The following is a 20727-nucleotide window of genomic DNA, read 5'->3' as shown; positions in this document are numbered from 1 at the left end:
TGTCATGAACTGGGGAAATTGCTATAGACCCAATTGTTTGTTTGTTTTTTTTGTATCAGGATGTAAAAAAGTGTATTTCTGCTGCCAGCCTCAAATGGCCATTCAAGTTTTTGGCCCTTCACATTGGCTTAATTTTTATAGGCCTGGAGATTTCTGCTTGACAAGAAAGTCCCTTTTTCAGAATATCGAACCATTGCTTTAAAGATATAATTCAGTCACATAAATTGTTCGTAACACTATTTTTAGGTCTCCATCTATTTCTATGCATCCTAAAAACTTCATTATTATGCCTTTGTTATTAATAACATCAGTGGACAGATATCATGAGCACAACCTTGCTACCATGACCCATAATCACAGCCACCACCCAAGATGAAAAGTTTGAAACAAATTAGTTTTGCATTTATACTTGAAAAAAAGCACCAACCAGATGTTCACAAAAAGAAAGACAGTGAATCCTCTGTGGACCTTAATTCCTGGTGCTACTCAGTATTTATCTTCTGAAAGCTGGTTTTGCTTTACCAACTGTTAAACGGTGATGAAATGACTCATTTTCTCACGTCACACACGCCTCTGCTCCGGAGGTATGTTTGATAAAGGAAAACAAAGATTAGAAACAAGTGGCTGGGAATGTTTTACCAACTGAATCATGTACTCATTATCTATCTCATTGTTTAGTTCAGACCATCCAGCACACGTGGAAGTTGGTGTTTGACAAGAGGCATTTGTTCGGAGATCAGTGAACACGACCAGTTTCCTGAGAGGAACCAGGTGTGAGTGCGTGGGGCGCCTTTTTTAGCATTCTTGTCCTTAGCCCCTTTCCCATTGCACAGAAAACCAGCTAACACCCGCTAACATCTGGCTTTTTAATGTAGTGGGATAGTGATCGGCATTCACACCTGGGTCAAATGACTTTGAGGTAGCCACAGGTATTTATCAGCTTCAGCCCTTATCAGCATTGATGAAAACACAACACCCTGGTGAACACGCTAATGTTAGCCCCCTTACAGCTAAGATGCGATGACGCACCACTACAAAATACGGTCTGTCTCTGCCCGAGCAGAGCTTAAATATCCACATCAAATTTGAGAGAGAGACTGAATAAATAAAAGATGTATAATATGAAGTAACCAAAGTAAAGCCGCTTTCTCCTGTTTTATAACCTTTTTGCCAGCCTGACCGTGATGTTAAATGTGCAACACCAAAAACAAAACAAACAAAAAACAAACCACACACAGGAAGGCATACTCATCTGCTGCAGAGCCGTGTACACAGCTCTGGTCTACTGGCAATGGTAAAAGACCATAAAGGACATATTTAGTGTTTTGCCTGCATACACATGCTAATTTTGGTGGAAAAGGGGTTTTAATGTTTTATTCTCCAAGCTCTCATTAATATGTATGTTGCTTCAAGGCCCTCTTTACCATTGTGACAGGTCATGAATTGTTACTATGCTGTGAAAACCTATACTTGATTTTTAATATCCAGACTTGCAGCTTATGTGAGCGGATGGATTCAACTGACAAAGAAAATATTTCAAATGAACCTTGAAAGAATTTAAAGCATTCAGTAAAAACATGTCATGTCCATCCTTTGAGTGTGTTACTCTGATATTTTGGAAAGAGTATTCATGTCGAAGCAGCCGCCTTTGTAACACCTGGAGAGTGTTTCATTGTGTTGCTCAGAACGTCATCAACGTTAGCAGCAAGACTGTATGGTTGCCATTGGTAACAGATTCTATCTCCATTTAAGATACATGAGATATGTTGTTACTAGGGGGGGACTAGGTATAAATGAAGTTTAGCCCCGGAATCATCACATATGACGAGGCTGACGTCCTCCTTTTGTTGCATATTCAGCGGCTAAGGAGGAGATGCATGGCTGACAGTGTTGCTAGGAGACCACACACAGCGACTAGTGTGAGAGGCTTGATTTCACCTCCCTCCCCCATTCTTGTAGTCTGGCTGCCTTTCACTGTTTTTCTATCCTTTCTTTCCTCGCCTCCATTTGCTTATTCCCTCCAATCCCATGTTCCCTTCCTCAATATTTCCTTCCATCAGCCTGTCTCCAATTTTTCCCGCCTAATCATATTTATCTTCGGCCTGCTTGATCCCTCAGTGACTCTCTACATATTGGCTTCCCCCATTTTTCACTGAGCCCCCTCCCTTCTGTCTCTCTCCCGCTGCCTTCGCTCTAGCTGCTCATTCTTCTCCTGAACGTTTCGCTCCTGCTTCCTCTCTGCCTCTCGTCTTCGCTCCCTGTTTTTTTCTCAGACTGAGCTGTAGCAATGTGCCTGGCTGGAGTGTGGAGACAGCGGTGGACAGTGTGGCTGTGGGGTTAGGTTATGATGCTTTACAGTGGGGACAGATATGGCTATGGTGTCTGGAAGACGCTGAATAAACTCAAGCATCTTGTGTTTATAAAATACAGACCCCACTGATAAAATGAGACATAGAAATACAAAATCTTACTGATTTCTTCCCTAACTGTCACATACTAAGTAACAAAGTTTATTTGTGCAAATTTTATTTAACCTCCAAAGGATGCAAACAGACACATCCCAGGACTTGGTGTGCAGACGAAAGAAGATGACAAACAAGATGTTCTGTGCTACCTGCCCTGTCAGCCTAATTGCTTCTTTTCAAGCAGCTTTTGCAAAGGCAAATATATTTTATGAATGATTTTTCTGTAATTAAGAAAGGAGACAGGCTAGTAGCAGCATCTTGTTTCAAATCACTTTTTTTGTGGAAACACAAAAGGAAAATACACTCCAAATGTGTGTTTTAAATATGTACTCTTGGAAATATTACCTGTATGTCAAGGCCAGGCCAGTGCTGTGATGTGTCCCTCCACTCTGCAGCCTTACTGCCTCTCTCACAGTGAGGTGCAGCAACACTACAGGGCCACTTGCTGAGGAGGAGGCTGGAGGGCAGAGGGCTGCAGCACAAAGCGTTCCAGAAGTGTTAAATTCAGTGGCAGGGAATGACAAAAAGATTTGAGACAGAAGATACGGTAAAACTGCAAAGCAGAATCTTGCTTTGACGAGAACATGGCTCTTTTTAACAAGTTTTCAGTTTGTTTGTTTTTTTAAGATCTAAATTCAGTGATCACTGACTCACATTCAAATCAGCTGCTTAGCATTTGCAATTACCGCGTCACACCCTGTGCGCACGTGTGTGTTTAGCATGTATGGCAGATCTGTGTGTGTGATCTGTTTGCTTATGTGCATGAATGAGTAGTCTGCAGTGTTGCATGCAGATCCAGCTAAATGAATCATAGCTCCATCTGCCTCATAGTTCTAATGAGACGAATTCAAGCGACTCCTGACCCTACAGATGCTCCTGAAACAACTTGCTAAACGCTCTGAGTTTATTCAGGATTTAAAGTGACTCCAGGGATTGCCAGCCTATATGAGTGCACCGCATGTTTTGTGTCAGGTCTGTAAAAACAATAATTGCAGCACAAATTTGATCAGACGAAGATGCGCGTATGTAAAATGAAGCTCTCCTGGTTCTTTAAGCTCGGCTAATTGCACACCAACCCACAGCATGTAATGCGGCAATTGCAGGGCTGCCCGCTCAGCTGCCAGATCCTCGAAAACCCAAATCAAAGCTCCAGCTAACAAAAGCCCAACCTACAGTCGCAGCTCCCTAACCTAATTAACATTGAGTCAGCAAGCATGGCAGCAGCAGCGGTCGAGGTTGTGGCGAGGGCTGTGGGGTACAAGAATAGCAGTAGCCACGCTGACACACTGGATGACACACTGGGCCGTGACAAAAGAATCACACACAGCTATACAGCTCAACATGCTGCTTGGACTAGGTGACAGTGCCTGATGCTCCCACTGTTGGCTTTTTTTGCCTTTATAGTGAGAGATGCTTGAGATGTTGTTCAAACAGTAAGGATGTTGTGCAGTTGGTGGTAATTGTGCTTTAAGTGGTCCTGGATATGCGCAGAATTAGAGGAGCTGTAACACTGCTGGAGAGTGTAAATGTCATGTATTTTTTCTGCCCTTTTCATGCTGCTTGCATCTTCAGTCCAAGAGTGTAAAAGCGAAATTAGGAGCTCATTAAACTTGATACACTTGCAGTTTCATTGTAGCATGTTGTGAATGCACAACTGCGATTTTAGGAAAGAAAAGGGTGTCCTTTGTTTATAATATCACACTTAATTGTGAGACACAAGACTTGACAATGTGAGTGATAAAGATTACTAACCTAACATTCTCTACCAAATGGTTAATTTGACCCTTAATGGTAAAGGTAGAGAAACAAAGCCAATATAATTAAATTAACTTCAGATCATTCGTTGTTATTAAGTGATACATTTAGTGTCATCCAATATATATATGATGAAATAAATTTGTAAGTATGATTTTTTTATTTTCTCAAGCAATGCTTAGTTGCATGGTTGAATTGTCCATTTATGGCAAAGGTATGCTAAGATGATAAATTTGCTATTTTTCTGAAATATATAGGATGAGAATTCACTTTTGTAATACCATATATGTATTGTTATTACATTATATATTCGATGAAAAACATCTGTGATTTTTCACCATTTTTGAGATGTTTTGGAAATATAACTTGTAATGGTAACATTACTAATGCCATCCTAACAAATTGATATAACAAATTACAGTCATAATGACAGTACAAGGTTTGTCATTAGATTTTTTTCTTTCTATTTTATCAATACCATGAAAGGACATCTCAACCCTTTGGTAAAAGCATATATTTAAAAAAAAAACAACCAAAAAAACATTGATTTTTGTTAGCAAAAAAAAAAATACAAAGAAAAATAATTCCATAGCTTTTTGTAAAGCTTAATGCATATTTTATGAGGTGACCATTCAGTTTTGTGCAGCAACAGTGCCGTTCATCTCAGAACAAACCGATGCAAGACGCACCAATGATAATGCTACACTGACCACTGCTAAAAAACACTGAATCTCTGTTGCTATTTATGATGGAAAAACACTGGGAGCATGCATCAGCTGACAGCTGTGCTTTTCTTAGCCAATTGCGTTGCACACTCACATTCTCCAACGTGAAAAACACCGTTGGGCCCTCAGATATCTGCCCCACAACAAGCCTGACTTCTCATGGGGTGAGCGTGAGTAGGAAGCTATGCATGCGCTACATATGACAAACCGCATTACTGTCTGGCTAGCAGACAGGCTTAGCTAGGCCATCCCAGGGCCTGCAGCCAGAGACGCTCTGCAGCTGAGTTACCATGCTTACTCAAATATTCATAACTGGATAATGAAAGTATAAATAGTTTTCATGTGATACACTAGAGGTTGGGGGTAAACAAAACTGCAACCTCCATCATCATGCATCACTGTGTCTCTGCTTTGAAGGCTGCCAGTTGGAGTAATGGGCAGGATTGTTTGCTCTGACACGGTGAGCATGATAAGCTGTGACTCCCCTAAAGTTTTGCCAGTAATTTGGGTTTGATTATTTGGGTTTCATTGTGCATCGCCCCATCGCAAAGCAATCACTGTCAATCTTGTCTGCGGCAAGTAGGCTGGGAAGCTGTTAAACATGTTTTTTTTAAATGATTAATGAGCTCAAACATTGCCCTTGTTTCTTCTTGTTTAGGTGAGTTGGAGGAGGCCGCCTGTCACATACGTCCCCCTCTCCCGAGTCTTCTTCTATACCATGAGCTCTGGCTCTGCCCAGGATGTGGCAGTCGAGCATTTCCTGCGTGACATAGAGAGGCGAAGCAAGCGGCTACACTGCGCTGTGATAGGCTGCGAGGAGGAGCGACCCTGCAGCGACATGAACCTGCTGTATCGTAAGAGCCGTTTGGACTGGAGGCAGAGGGACCAAGAGGGAAGTAAAAAGAGGTGAGAGGATGAGCTCACAGGAGCTTTGCATATATGGGATTACATTAGGGTTCAGTTCAGCGGGGATATAAACCTCTTAGCCGGCGTGAATGAGTTTAATTTCAAAATCTTAATTCCAAGCACAGTTCATGAAGTCACAGGGGTTTGCTGGAAAAGTCTTGGACAAATTTGCATAGCAGAACTTCATAATGAACTTAATATGTTCTGTAAATGAGATAAACTACTATGATGTCAGCTAAAATGTCAACGGGGCAAAAGGGGCCAAGACAGATGAAAAGGAAAATTAAATAGAGCTGTTGCCTAATTTGTCTCAATACATATTTGATAAGTTTTTCTTTACATACTTTTATCAGAGGCTCTAACCTTTAAGCTGCGGAGAGACCATTTGTTTTCACTCAACAATCTATCATATGAATGTTATGCACTCTTACAGTTTTCCTAATTCAGTTTTAAAGCTACAGTTGGTAACTTTTATGAAAATAACTGTGCCACATTTGCTGAAACTCTCACTATATTCTGAAAAAAAGGACATGAGACAGATGATCTATTAAAAAACAAATGGTACCACCCCTGCTTCCTATTGCCTCTAATGGTACTTCCACTAGAATCAGAGGTGCAGCAGCAACAACCAATCAGAACCAAGGAGTTTCTAAAGCAGCTGTCAATCATTTAAAAACTCGTCATGAGCTCTGGTCAAACTGTCAGACTAGGCAGCATTGATTAAATATGAATAAAGATTCTGTAACTGCATTGAATGTTTCTCACCTCAGATGTTTTCAGAAACATATTTTAGTTTACTGTTTAGCTGTAAAATGAGAAGGTTGGTCTGGTTGTTGGCCACTGCTTTGTTTTAGTTCAACATGGCGGACAGGTCCCAAACATTCTCATTTTACAGCTACACATTACAATTAAATATTTTTCAGAAAACTTTTGAGACAAAAACTCGGCAATGCAGTAACAGAATCTTGATCAGCGCTGCCCAGTCTGACAGCCTGACTGCAGTCCACAAGCTGTGACTGACATGACTGACAGCTGCTCTCTCTAAAAAATGACCTGTAATTTCCATCCTTCCAACAAGAACGTGTTGTAAGGACTAAACCATACAGAGCCCCAGTAATGAGCCCCAAATCCTGGAAATAATAATTTTAGCACGTCCCTCGTTTTAAAGACAATGTTTTTATTGAATGGGTTGTTCGTTAGATGTCTGAAATAATTTCTGTGGTTAAATACAGGATTAAGAGAATTTTATGTCTATGTTTTGTTCTATGACATAAGACTAATCAGTAAATACCCCACTCATTATCTTTGAAGCTTTTATGAGTCTTAAGAACAACAGTTGCTAACAAGTGGCTAAAGGAGTCTACAGAACATCATCACATTCAGCCACATCGAACACGGCTTTTCAGCCTCGTAATGTAATGTACCATACAGTAGTTTAGTTTGTTTATAGCGTAGGCTACAAAAATCCTGAAAATGGTGTCAATTTGTGAAGATTATCTTGCTGAACAAAACGTGTAAATATCATGAACGTTGGTTTACCACAGAGTTTATTTTCTGCAAAGATCCAAAATCCAATGGAAAAATAGGCTTTTTGACGAGGGCACCAGGGCAACACTAACTTCGTGGTTTTGGCCTACAGAAAAACAACATCCCTAGGGCACTCTTTTGGCTCCCAGTTTATTCAGATGTCTGAGTTTTTAGCAGTTCCATTATAAAATTAATTCCCTCTAAACTAAGAGTTTGAAGCCCAATCATCCAATATTTCACAAAAACAAAGATTAGAGAAAAGTTTTTAAAAAATCATAAGTAATAGATTTATGTAGCAGAACCTTGTTTTTACCTTGTTAAGCATGTCAAGACCTCTCACATTTATCTTGTGACCCTTTGGAGGTGGCTCAACTCAAAGGTTGGGAATCACCAAACTACTCCATAACAGTAAAATTCTAGTTACACATTAATGTATCTGTATATAATAAGGTCATACTGTATAATATAATATAGCAGTCTTTGGGTATATTTTTTTAAGAATTCAATGCGTTTACTTTTTATACTTAAGTACAATTTGCTAATAATACGTCTTTAAATTTCCTTATATACTTATATTAAGTAGGAATTGTGAACTTTCACCTGTAATGGAGATTGTCATATTGGTATGTTAGACAAGACATATTATATTATGTAATATTATTATATTATTATATATATTATGTTTGTTTCCCCACGGCTGGCCAGCCCTGTTTCAGTAGGATTGAAGAGATTTCATTAAATGAGGTTATGTGTGTGTGTGTGTGTGTGTGTGTGTGTGTGTGTGTGTGTGCGTGTGTGTCTGTGTGTGTGTGTGTGTGTGTCTGTGTGTCTGTGTGTTCAGGGCTCTAATTTCTCCACCATTACAACACAGTTAGTTGCTGATGCATCAGATACAGCTTTTCTCTTTGGACGCCCTCCAGCAGAAGTGAAAGGCAATCATAATAAATCACAACACAGACTAAGTGCTGGTGTTGTCAATAATGTTATCGTTATTAATAATAATAATGGCCTGACAAAAATAATAGGCAGAATATTAATAATAATGATAAAAGTAATTTTAGGATCAAATGAAATCTAATTTATTTAAACTGCATTTTCCACAGACTTGCTATAAGACACCAAAGCATCAAAACAAACAAATTCAATTATAATAGAAGTAATTCAAGCACTCTACAAAAATGGGAAAAAAAAGAAAAAAAAAAGGTGTCAACAACATCACACTTTTAACCACAGCTTGGTCGTGACAGTTTTGTTTTGAAAAGCGCGTGCTTGCCTATGAGTGAGTGATTGCGTGTGTTTCAGGGACAGAGCAGAGATGTACTGTTCAAATATGAGTCACCTATAATTCACCAAATATGCAGAGGAGAGCGAGAATATGAAAGACAACAGCTCAGTTTGTTTAGAAGCGTCGTCCAGTGCTTCTGACTCACAACAGTAATTGGAGGCCCTCGTGTTGGCAGCAGAGATCAACGTCATGGTAGCATCAAGCCAGTGGAGGTGTAGGGCAGCAAGTGGGACAGCGGGACATGATGAGCGATGAAAGCAGAGTCGAGCTTTGCCAGAGCAGCAGAGGTGAGAAGCAGGACATGACCAGTGATGATTCCGAACAGGGCAGGGTCAGGGGATGAAACCACATAGGGAGGAAAAGGATAGAAACCAAATGGACTGGTGGCCAGACCGGCAACGACTGCAGAGCTGGCGGGAGTGAGGGATGCAGAGGGGGTGGAGGAGGGACAGAGGAAGCAGTATGAAGGGCACTGGTAGACAGTTTGAGATCTTGAAGCCCTCAGGAGAGAAATCACATTTATAAAGCAGAGACGGCTGCAGAGATACTAAATGGTAAATAGGTGAGTTTCAATATGAGTTTTAAAAATAGAGTTTCTTATGGCACTAATACAGGCAGACAGACTATTCCCAGTAGTGGGGACTGGTGGAAGAAAACCTCGCTGCCAGCTGAGGTTTTATTAATTCTTGCACAGAATTATGAGACCGGGGTGAATGGGCTGACTTGGGTGGAGCCTGACATCGCCAGTCTGTGTGCAGATATATGGAGCACTAAAAAAAAAAAAGCTCTGCAAATCACTTTAAAGCAATTTACTAATTGATATTTGATGACACAATTTAACAAATAATCCTGTTGAAAGAGGGATGAATAAAAGTAAAATTTAAATATTATTAGATGTTTGTGAACTAAAAGGAAATGTATCATTTAATTAAGAATTATAGAAAAAATTAGTAATTTTTTAAGTAATCAGTGGAATCTCTGTTTTACTGGTTATACGGGTACTTAAAGGTAACTTCCTGGTGAAATACACAAATAAGTGTAATAATTCTTCTTAAATGTTATGTGGGAACACTCGAGTCATCTGTACAAAGTGGAGTCCAAAGTCATGATTTAGGCTATAATATTTTTCCTCTATGGATACATGAGTTTATTGATGTCTGCTGGGTACCCCTGTCTGAATGTGACTGGTATTCATGCTGGGTTCACATGATGTGCTTATGAATGTGGGACATTGTTAAATAGCCTAGAACAGGAGATAGTTTAGATGTAGACATAAAATAGAGTGAAAACAAGGACATATTTACATTCAAAATATATATTTTTCCATACATATTTCCAGTTGAATCAACTCATTGACCTAATACTCTAAATCCTGAATCACTATTGTATTGCCAACTATAGATTGAGACAAACAAGAAATCCGTCCAAGATTCACATCTCTGTTATGTTCCTTTTATGGATACATCAGACATATGAAGGAGAGGCATCTGTTTTCCAAACCGTAACATCTTAAGCACATGTTTCAAAGCACTTTCAGGCCATTAAAAACATGTTCTGAATGATTTGAGCTCATTCAGTTTTGTTATGAATACAATTTATTGCAGCTGTCATGGCAGCTGGATGAAAATGTATTCCTCATTATGTCAGTGCAGCCTCATAAACAGAGAAAAAGTCACATAAATAAAGAACTTGAAAGTTAAAATCGATGTCTAACATGACTCTTGAGTTTCAGACAGACATAGAAAATATTTTCTTGTTGCGGTAGCTTCTGTAAGTTTTTATCTGTGTGTTTATTCATTGTGGGCATGCAGTGACAATAAAGGTAAATGGAAAACTTATTTTAGTCATCGGTAGGCTTAGGTGCACCTACACGGGCGTCTGTGTGTGTCACAGTCTGGCAAACAGTACTACAGTAATACTCTTAGAAGAATCAATAGACATAGCTTTTGCTTTATTGCTTTGAGTCAAACACCAGGCAGTTTCACTTTTTATGTAATTTTCTTCCGGTGACAGACAAAGAATCAGATCAGTTTAAATCCATGCTAGAGACAACCCATAACTTAAGGCAATCAATTAAAGTGTCGTGTATCGTGTCAAATGTGTCAGTAAGGTCCAACAGAATGGGGACAGCTACACACTCAATGTCAGCTGCTCAACCTTAACCCGTCACAAACTTGAACAAGATCCGACTTAGCTGCTCTGATTTGCCCTCAAACCAGATAGGATGTTGTCAAAGATATATATATTTTTTTAATCTCAGTCATCTGCTTAAACATAACCCACTCTTAAACTTTGCCCCAAAAAAGGTAAATTAGAAATAGGACGGTAGCTGCTAGGGGCAGAATTATCTCAAATGGATTTTTTTCAGTAGAAGCTTTATCGCCACACTCTTAAAAGCTTTTGGGAATATCTCACACTCTGAGGAGGAGGTAGTATTCAAGAGTCTGTCCAAAGATAAATCTACCAAAGGTTGTTGTTCAAGAGGTGACAGGAGAGCAACAGCTGACCTCTTGCAGGTTGATTGCTATTAGGGTTTTTGTTCTTGAGTGAACTTTAACATCAGTTAGAAATGATTTGGAGATACCTCACACTTATGCAGATCGATAAACTGTGGTGAGGACTTTGGACGAAGAAAAATGGGAAGAAACTTTGAAATATTGTGATTGATTAATCATAACTGGTTGGTATGGTTATGATGAAACATACAACTAATGCTCTGGACATGCAAAAGTTTTCCATCGATTCCTTAGAGACAGCAATAGCACCCTAGAAAGTGGCCCACCAGCTACTAGTTTAACAGGGTCTAATCAAATCCGTCGTTTCTGACGGAATTTAAATCGTAGGCGCACAGTTTTGAAACATCTCAGTTTTACTGACCTAAAAATCTCTTTGCATGTAGACGAGAGACCAACAAGTAGAGGAAAATATAAATTTATAAGAATCAGTGTATGCATGTAGACAGAGCCTATGTCTGTGTTCACACTTGCTGTTACAGTAGAATTCATCTCCGCGTGTCTCGAGTGACCACTTGTGATTGGATCTCACTTTCCCGCATTATATGCAAATAAATATGTGCACCAATTCCATTTGCAAAGACCAAATATGATATAATACCAAGTATGTTGATTTTAACTGGTGGGAGGATTGTCGTGCCATACTTGCTGCAGGAGTGAGCTCTGTGCAGAGGACAGTTGGTGAGAGTCCGCCCGTACACACAGTGACAGGGCTAACTGTTACCTAATGGTTATTAACAGGTTTAACAACAAAGTTGAGTTGTTTCGGCATTGCTGTGAATTTACTGGAACTGTTTCAGGTGCTGCTGTGTAAGCACATGCTAACTGGCTGCTGATCAGACTGTTTGCTGGGAGTAGTGCAGCTCAGGAGACAGTCATTTAGCACTACGTTCTAACCTGGTTAATAGCAGCATCCACAAGTTTGCTTATTTGGTGGGAAGTCGGAAAAGCAAAGGACCGCAGCTGAGTAAGTGGCACTTTTATGTGGCCTTAAATGCAATTGCACACACACTGTTCAAAGAATTTGGCCTTATGTGATCTAGACCACCTCCAAATGTGGTCTGAGCAATAGAAGGCAGGACACATTGGGTGCATTCACCCCTGGACTTGGAGCGGTCCATCTGTGATCCGATCGCCCAGGATGCATGTTAATACTAGGTGTAAAGAGGGCATTAGAGGTGATGTTAGACCGGTTTCCCTATTTCCAGTCTTTATGTTAAGCTCAGTAATTGTCTGCTTGCTCCAAAGTCATAAAAAGCTGACAAACATGAGAGTGGTATCAGTCTCTCATCTGTCATCTAACTGTTGGCAGGAAAGCCGGTAAATGTATTTCCCAAAATGCCAAGCAACTGCTTTAAATGCTAAGTATTATGGGTTAGGCGCATAATGTATAGCAGAAAAAAGGAGAAGTAAATAGAAGTGAGAGTCTGGTTAGTTTTTGAAATGCCTAGTCTTTGGTCTTGGTTTAAGACAGCTCCTTCTGCTCTAAGAAGAAGTAAGAAAAAACAGGAGGAGCTGCTCAGCCTGTGCTCTGGGCTAATTTTGGCCCTGTAGTATCTATGTCGATTGTGAGGAGTCACAAGTACATCTCCACAGGCATTCAAGGGCATAAACATACTTGTGCAGATGCAAACACACTTTGTTGCTACAAAACACACACATAAAAACACATATTCAGTCACACACACACAAAGAGACACACTGCCTCACACGGTGATTTGACGAGGAAGAAAATAGGAGCCTCTGTTCTCGGTGATGAGCCGCCTCAGTTCTGCTTCTGCTGCTTACCATGTTGACTGCAAATTGTAAGCTCCAATTGTCCTCTTCCGTGCTCCGCTGCCCCACAGGAATCGCAAGTGATCTAAAAGAGAGCGCTGCGTGACCCGTAGTCATGTGTCGCCATTATGTACAATAATAAATCACAGAATAATGGTGCATTTGAGCTGTGTAATTACCCACTCACAAACACAATTTCTTGCAGCCTCAAACGTGTAGACACAGATGTGGATATCCAGATGTGCTCCCTGTGGCTGATCAACACAAACCTGGAATAAGAATCAGCCTGATGAAGCTGTGATTTTTCCCCGCATTGCTGCAGTAAATTATAATATCTTTAGACTCCCTGTGATGGTATTTCAACCACTGAATGTTTTTTCTCTCTCCTCTGACATTTTGTGGAAGTACAGTGACTTCACAGTTGACTTGTTAATGAAAAATGTGTTGTACAGGGAAAAGTAATTCTACCCTGTTCGATCAAAGTTAGCTTAAAGGGACTTATCTTGTGTTGCTGTGAGGTGAAGAAGCGTAACACCCCCGGAGACACCACAGCATTGCAGCACCTATCTCTAAAGCAGAGGAGCAAGCAGAGGGTTATCAGAAGCCATTTTGTAAGCCTTTGATGAACTCAGCGGGGCACCAGAGCTCACAGTTTTATGTCAGCAACTTGAGCCACTGACAGTGACTCCTGAACTGTGCTCGACTTCAAACTGTCAGCAACTTAGCACATTTGAGATTTTTTTTCTGGTTCACAGTCCATATTTTAAAAATTAATTATTCTGCTTAATTTCAGGGCCTGGGCTGTAGGGGAGACTGGGGTTGGTTGGCACACTTCCCACTGTCTGCGGTATTTCTCTGGCATAATTTATTTAAAATATTCTAACCAGAAGCAAATGAAAGGTTAAGGTATGAATAAATAACTTTTTTTGTACACAAATGTTTCCTAAAATTAGGTGATTTGAAACAAAAGTTGTGCATTTGTGCCAACCAGCCTCATCATGGGGTTGGTTAAAACTCTGCAGTTAACAAAAAAATGAAGCCACCAACAGAAACAATGTGAACATTAAATTCAAACAAGAAGTAGAAACCATTTATTAGAATATCTGCCCATTTTTAAAAACAAACAACATTTTTAAGCAACTCTTCAGTAAGAATGTCTAATTACTTTTGCTTTTGACAATTCAAAATAATAATGATTAACTAACAATCCAATTGTTGTTTTTTAAACTTTCAAAGTAGTTTTAATCTCTCAAAATGGGTGACGTCATGGTGGCTACGTCTCTTGTGTATACAGTCTATGGTGCCTACCAACCTGAAAATCAATGTGCAGATAACCAGAAGTAACACTTTTCCAATATCTCTATTAAATACAATTTTATAATAGGTTTAATCCACAGACCACTTTTTAACTTTCAATACTATAATACTGATATGTGACTCTCACCAAAAAAAGTTAGTGACTTTTGGATGTTTAACATAGTAGATGAGTGCAGGTGAAGAAAGCAAAAATTTTGAATTTTTTTTCTATGACCTTAAAAGGACCAGAAAATAGCTGTGTGCCAACCAACCCCGGTCTCCCCTATTTATGAAACTAATATTTCTGTGTGTTTATAAGTAACTTATTTTGCCTCTTGTAAACTGCAAACAAGATTATGCCATTTTATCCTATAGACATGATAATATTTTATATATATTTTATATACATTTTAAGCATCTGGATCCCACGGTAATCATGGAATAACAGGTATTTAATACACTGAAGTTATAAATAAAGTATTTCAGCAAAAAGAAGGAATGCAATTCAGAATCAGAATCAGAATCACGTTTATTGGCCAAGTTCAACAAATAAGGAACAAGGAATTTTTTCCGGGTTGGCAATGCTCACAGTACAGTGGAGGGAAATAAGTTAGGGATAAGAAAAATAGAAAAAAAAAGACAGACATAGACACATTCCATACAGTCCAGGAATACATTCCACCTGTAGTTCAGTTTAGTAAAATGCTACAATATTTTGTCTGGCTTTTCCCTTTGTCAGTTTTATTTATCGTTGCAGGAGCTCGTATCATTGATGATTTCAAAGACAAACTATCAAAAACATGAAAATCACAACTGTTCCCATGGAAACAGATGAAAATGCTCTTGGCGATCATGAGAGCAGACTACAGATGTGGGCTGAGGATACAAAGATATAAAGAATAAGGGAATTCCAGCAGCGCAGTGTACACTACAAGTACTTTGTTTTTGACAGGGTATTGATTTCCTAATTGAACGTGTTAGAGGAGGAAGCAGATGTGGAGGAATTTAGATGGAAAGATATGCGAATGCGAAAGATGAAGGAGCCTCCAGGGCTTTCCCTCTCGCAGTGAAAGCCCTGCAGGCATTTCTTTACTGCACAGGCGATGTTTGAACACGAGAGAGAGAGTGAGGAAAGAGGGAGGTCAACATAAATGCGAGTACATGAATGTTTTTACCTTTAACTATGATTTCTTTATGCTTCAATGTTTTTTTCCATCAACATTTTCCCATCTCATTTCCAAACTGCAGCTCCAACCAAAACGACCCCTCAGCCACCGTTGGCAAAGTCAGAGACCTGGCTTCTTTCCGGCGACACTTCCGGATGGGTTTCATGACCATGCCGGCCTCCCAGGACCTGTCCCCTCACTCTTGTGCCTCCGCCATGGCGCCTCGCTCGCAGTCCTGCCATGCTGTAGGTGCCGGGGATACAAGTCTTGAGAACGGAGATTACTCTGACACCCAATCCCAACATGGCGGCCGCTGCCCCCCGGCCAAACCCAAACGTCACCCCAGCACCCGTCTGAGCTCCTCATCCACTGACGGCAGAGGACCTATTGATACGCCGCCCCCTTCCTCATCCTCTCACTCACAGTCCAAACACTCAGAGAAGAAAAATGGTAAGAAATGTATTTTTAAGTGCATATTCTACAGAGTTAATGGTCTTTTTTTTTCTTAAAGGGATAGTTAAGAGTTTTTTATTGGGGTTTTATAGGGTACTTACCCATAGTCAGTGTGTCACTTACAGTTGAAGCTGGTCTGGGATGGCCCAGTTTGGAGAAGCAGACTGGAGTCCGACACAGAAGAGAAGCAATGTACTGCTGTGGACATGGGTCAAAATGTATTTCAGCCACCATAAAAATGTTCCACTTAAAAAAGTCAAAATCAGGTGAAAATCTGTATTGTCAGCTTTACTTTTCCGTCAGACAGCCCGTTCCAACGAGAAAGCTGTTAACGGCTTCAGTTCCCCATCTAAGCTCTGGTCAAAGCCACCAGACTCCATTTACAAAAGCAGTAATTTTAGCTTGCTGAACACTGGAGCTGCTGGTGTATCACTGGCTCAATCAGTTTGTTAGTTAATATCACTAAGTGATTTTGGTAAATCTGAACTAACCCTTTTAGACACCAAAGTCACACAATGATACAAAGTAACTAACTGATGGAGGCTGCAGCTGACCAGCAGCGCCTGTATTCAGTGATGTTAAATTATCATTTTCCTCAAAGGAATCTGGCTTTGGAAGAGAGCAATGTAACAGCTTAATTTTCCTGTTGGAAATCGCTGTTTGACATTAAAGTAAAACAGTGAAAATACTCTCAACATAGTGTACACTTAAACTGATATTGATTTTTTTAGGTGGGACTTTATTGGGTGGCTAAAATCCGTTTTGTTGATGACCCCTCCACAGTAGCACATTACTTAGCCTCCACGTCGTATGCCAGCCAAATTGACAGTCATACCGAGTGGCGATTACTGTATGTAACATAAGGACCCCATACAACCCTGCTTCAATAAAACTATCCCTTCGACATTCATTTTCCTTCTCTACAGCCATGAAGAAGTCTGACTCTGGAGAGATCGGAGGAAAGAAGGTGCCTCCTTTAAAGCCCAAGAGAAGTCCGAGCACCCAGCTTTCCTTTGACCCTCTTCCTCCACGTGTGCCTGCCTCTGCCACATCCATGCCTTTCCAGGCGGCAGACTCTCAGATCCAGACAGGAGACGGGGAGGATGAGCCGGTCTATATAGAGATGGTAGGCCAAGTGTTTACCAGAGACAGCCAGACGGCCACACCCCACCCTGTCACCCCTGTGGCCACCACGCCTGACTCTGACTCAGACCAGAGCGAGGCCATCTATGAGGAGATGAAATATCCGCTGCAAGAGGACAGAGAGTCCCAGAGACACCTCCCTTCAAAACACGAGAAACTGAAAAGCTCTAAACACTTCCATGTCACCCCTTCCTCCTCCAGCAGCTCCTCCTCTCTGCCACGCCCCTCCTCTTCCTCGCCCTCCTACTCCAAACCCAAAGCTACGGTGTCGATCTCCCACTCGTCTCCTCTGCCTTCTTCTGCATCCTCCACCCCTGTCCCCCAGGTCCTCTCCGCCAGTCCACACACTCCGCGAGCTCCCACTCCCTACCTGCTGCAAGGGAGTAAATCAGAACCCGAGTCCAACACGAAGATCCCAGCACCTTTCCCCAATCTTCTACAACACCGGCCCCCGCTGCTCGCCTTCCCTCAGCCAGCAGCCGCCTCCAGCGGGGTCGGGGTGCAAAACAAGTCTGCTTCGGCAAAAACGCAAACATCCAGCGTGACAACTCAAGCCAGCACCTCCTCCGCGACCTCTAATGCTCCCTCATCAGGCTCCAAGGATTCATCGGGAGGAAGTGCATCCCAGCAGGACAAACACAGCAGAGAGTCTCAGTTAGGCCCCGCACCTGGACTGAGAGCAAGGAGCCACTCCACACCCCTGCCTCCTTCCTCCAAATCCACCTCCCCATTCTCCCATCACCACCACCACCCTCACCATCGCCCCTCGCACTACCATCACTATCGCAAGCCAGACAGAGGAGACTCCCCCGCTCCCATCAAGGGTAGTTCTCAGACTTCGAGCCAGGCCACGGTTCAGACCCAAACCTCGAGTACAGGCAAGGAAGGCAAGTCCGTTAGCTTCCTTTTGAAGTCCGATAAAGGAGAGAGGGATAAGGATAGGGACAGGGACAGGGACAGGGACAGGGACAAGGATAGGGACAGGGACCGAGACAAAGATAGGGACAGGGACAGAGATAGAGAAAGAGATAGAGACAGGGGTAGAGACAAGGAGAAAGACAAGGACAGAGATAGAGAAAGGGACAGAGATAGGGATAAAGACAGGGACCGAGACAGAGAAAGGGATAGGGACAGGGAAAGAGACAGGGATAGGGACAGGGATGGAGGGCCGTACTCCTTACAGATGGATCACACTCCCTCCACGTCTCAAAGCAGCACCAGCTCAACCCCTACGCCATTATCCTCATCCCAGCGTCCACATTCTCGCCCCCATCTTCGCTCTCACACACCTCACGGCCTGCCAGCGTACAAGCCTCCCTCCTCAGACAGTCCCCTGCTGTGGACCTACCCCTCTGGTGGCTTCCGGAGGCCGCCGGCTTACGAGAGCCTGAGAGGAAGCTCTCAGACACCATCTCTACAACAGCCTTCGAGTCTTACTGGTATAGGTGAGGGGGCGTTCAAGAGCAACGGAGGGTCGTCATCCCTCCATTCAAAAGCTGGCTTCATGCCATGGGACAGCAGTGGCAGCTTAGCTGCAGATGAGGGATCTTACTGGCCTATGCAGAGGAAATTGTCCTTCAGCCATGGGAGCAGAGAGACAGAGAGTAAGTCAGAGGTCATTTTGAATACAGTGTTCAAAAAAAGCTTTTGAAGTAATTTTAAGTTAAATACGCTTTTGAAATATTCATCCTGTTCCTTCCCGTGTCTCAGAGGATGAGGGGCGTTCGTGGAATGGCAGTGCTGATGCCCTATTAAGAATGGATAAGGACGACCTCTGCATGGGGTCCCGAGGAGGCCACTCAGGCATCCCAGTCCACTTCAGTGGTGCCACCAGCAGGGCGCTTGGTCACACTGAGTCGCTGGCTGGTGTGGATAGCAGCCCGGGTTTCAGAGCGCTGCCCAGGGTTGGTCTGCCTCTTCCCTGCCAGACTTTCCCTGCCTGTCGCAATGGCGGTAAGGAAACACTAAGTGCTCATAATCTTTTAGTCATAGCCTCGAACCACAACATCCTATTTCGAAAGGAACTCGCAGCGGATTTACATGGTGATTCTTCTGCTGGCTCTGTGGTGGTGACAATCTTAAATTTAGAAAAAGAGACTCCTCTCCTCTCCTCATCTCTCCTCCCCTCCCCTCCTCTCCTCTCCTCTCCTCTCCTCTCCTCTCCTCTCCTCTCCTCTCCTCTCCTCTCCTCTCTCCTCCACTGCATCCTCCTGTACTGACGTTGGCCTTGACGCTCTGTGCCTCTTTGCATCTGCATTCAAGGCCTTTCCCTAGAAACAGACGCTGCTTACCTTGAGAATCAGTGCGATTTTTACCTTGAAGCAGAGCCAGTAAAAGAAGTGTTCCATAAACAGGCCCACATCCCTGCGCACATAAATTCATGAGCCCTGGCCCCATGGGGCCCCAAACCTGGGTTGTTTAAAACACTTTATAATTGGATTGAGTTTAGTAAGATAATATGAGCTAAGTACATGTACAGACAGGGTGCAAGTTATATTGCCAGTAAAGTAATAAAAGGGATATCATAGGATAAAACTGGCAGAGTGTGCAGACGTCACCAATGCTGTCTGCCATCAGATATAATTTTCATTTAATTACATCACTTTTTTCACTTTAGTGTTACACTTATTTTTTGTATCATCACAAAAACATTTTTACAAAAAAGTTTAGTCCGGATAAAAAAAATAAAAGTCAAATGGCGGAGGTGACAGATTAGGATCTCTACTAAAATTCAATTCTGTCTCCCTGTCACAGTACATTTAATGGAAATCTGTTTACAAGATAATTAGAGATCCGCAGCTGATTGACAGAGTGAAACAGGAACAAACCTCTGAGTAAGCAAACTAGTATAAATGACATCGTGTTGCTCTTTGTTCACTTAAGGTTACTTTATACTTGTCAACTTGTCAAGTAGCTAGAAACTATAATGAGCACAGAGTGTACAAAAGCTCGGTCTCAATTCACATGAGTGCAGTTAGACGTCTGTGTCTTAAAATGAAAAGTTACATTCCAGTGTTCTCATTATCAGGCGCACAGTGTAATGTTTGTTTCTTTGCAGAAGTGGGGCGGCTGGGCCGCTCCTCCTCTGCTGCTGGAGTGAGACAGGTGGGTGGAGGAGATGTCCAGAGACAGAGCAGCCTACCAGCACGAGAAGCCCTGAATCAGGTTAATATATAACACCCAGCCATATAACTTTAGACTCTATTAACTTCATTCATGGTAGATTTGGGAGTGAACATTAATATTGGTCTCATTATTACTTCCCCTTCTGCTAGAGACAGTGCTCCTGCAGATCTATTTATAGCTGGTAGATTTGCCCACTGAGCAGAATAAGGCTCTGGCCTGCCTCAAAAGAATCAGAGCCGCAAAGGTACATGACGCAGGCTGATATGTAATCAGGAAATGAGAGAGAATAGTGGATGGGAGAACATGCTGTGCTATGTTTTGGAGTGATGAGCTGCAGTCTTCTAGCAGCACATTTTTGCCCAGATTCTGGCTGCATAGCAAGTGCTGACGCAGTTTGAGTGTGCTGCAGAGACTGTCTTCATGCGGCTGGTTGACCCTCCCTCAACCTGTGATAGATGAAGCAGCGCTGCATCCTCGTGGCTGTCCACAGGAACTGCAGTTTTAGTCAACATGTGCCAGGGTTGGCTGTCACTGCAGACAGCACTGCAGTCATTATGCATTTAGAAACTGAAATATGACAGTAACATAAAA

At 42.0% G+C, this 20727-nt stretch overlaps 1 protein-coding gene across 3 annotated transcripts in view; it reads left to right on the top strand.

Annotated features, from left to right (window-relative positions):
• Nucleotides 1–20727, top strand: part of nyap1 (neuronal tyrosine phosphorylated phosphoinositide-3-kinase adaptor 1) — a 44174-nt gene that overhangs the window by 20695 nt on the left and 2752 nt on the right. For all 3 annotated transcript variants that reach the window (XM_088087996.1, XM_042500011.2, XM_088087997.1), the window contains 5 exons: nt 5604–5851; nt 15497–15864; nt 16794–18614; nt 18721–18963; nt 20069–20175. In XM_088087996.1, coding sequence (XP_087944122.1) covers nt 5604–5851; nt 15497–15864; nt 16794–18614; nt 18721–18963; nt 20069–20175 — 2787 coding nt within the window. The remainder of the gene's footprint in view (nt 1–5603; nt 5852–15496; nt 15865–16793; nt 18615–18720; nt 18964–20068; nt 20176–20727) is intronic.

The sequence above is a fragment of the Plectropomus leopardus genome, chromosome 15 (assembly GCF_026936395.1).
Source record: "Plectropomus leopardus strain MGB_pleo_1.0 chromosome 15, ASM2693639v1, whole genome shotgun sequence".
Lineage (NCBI taxonomy): Eukaryota > Metazoa > Chordata > Actinopteri > Perciformes > Serranidae > Plectropomus > Plectropomus leopardus.
The sequence above is the reverse complement of the archived record's forward strand: the minus strand, read 5'-3'. Positions and strand labels throughout refer to the sequence as shown.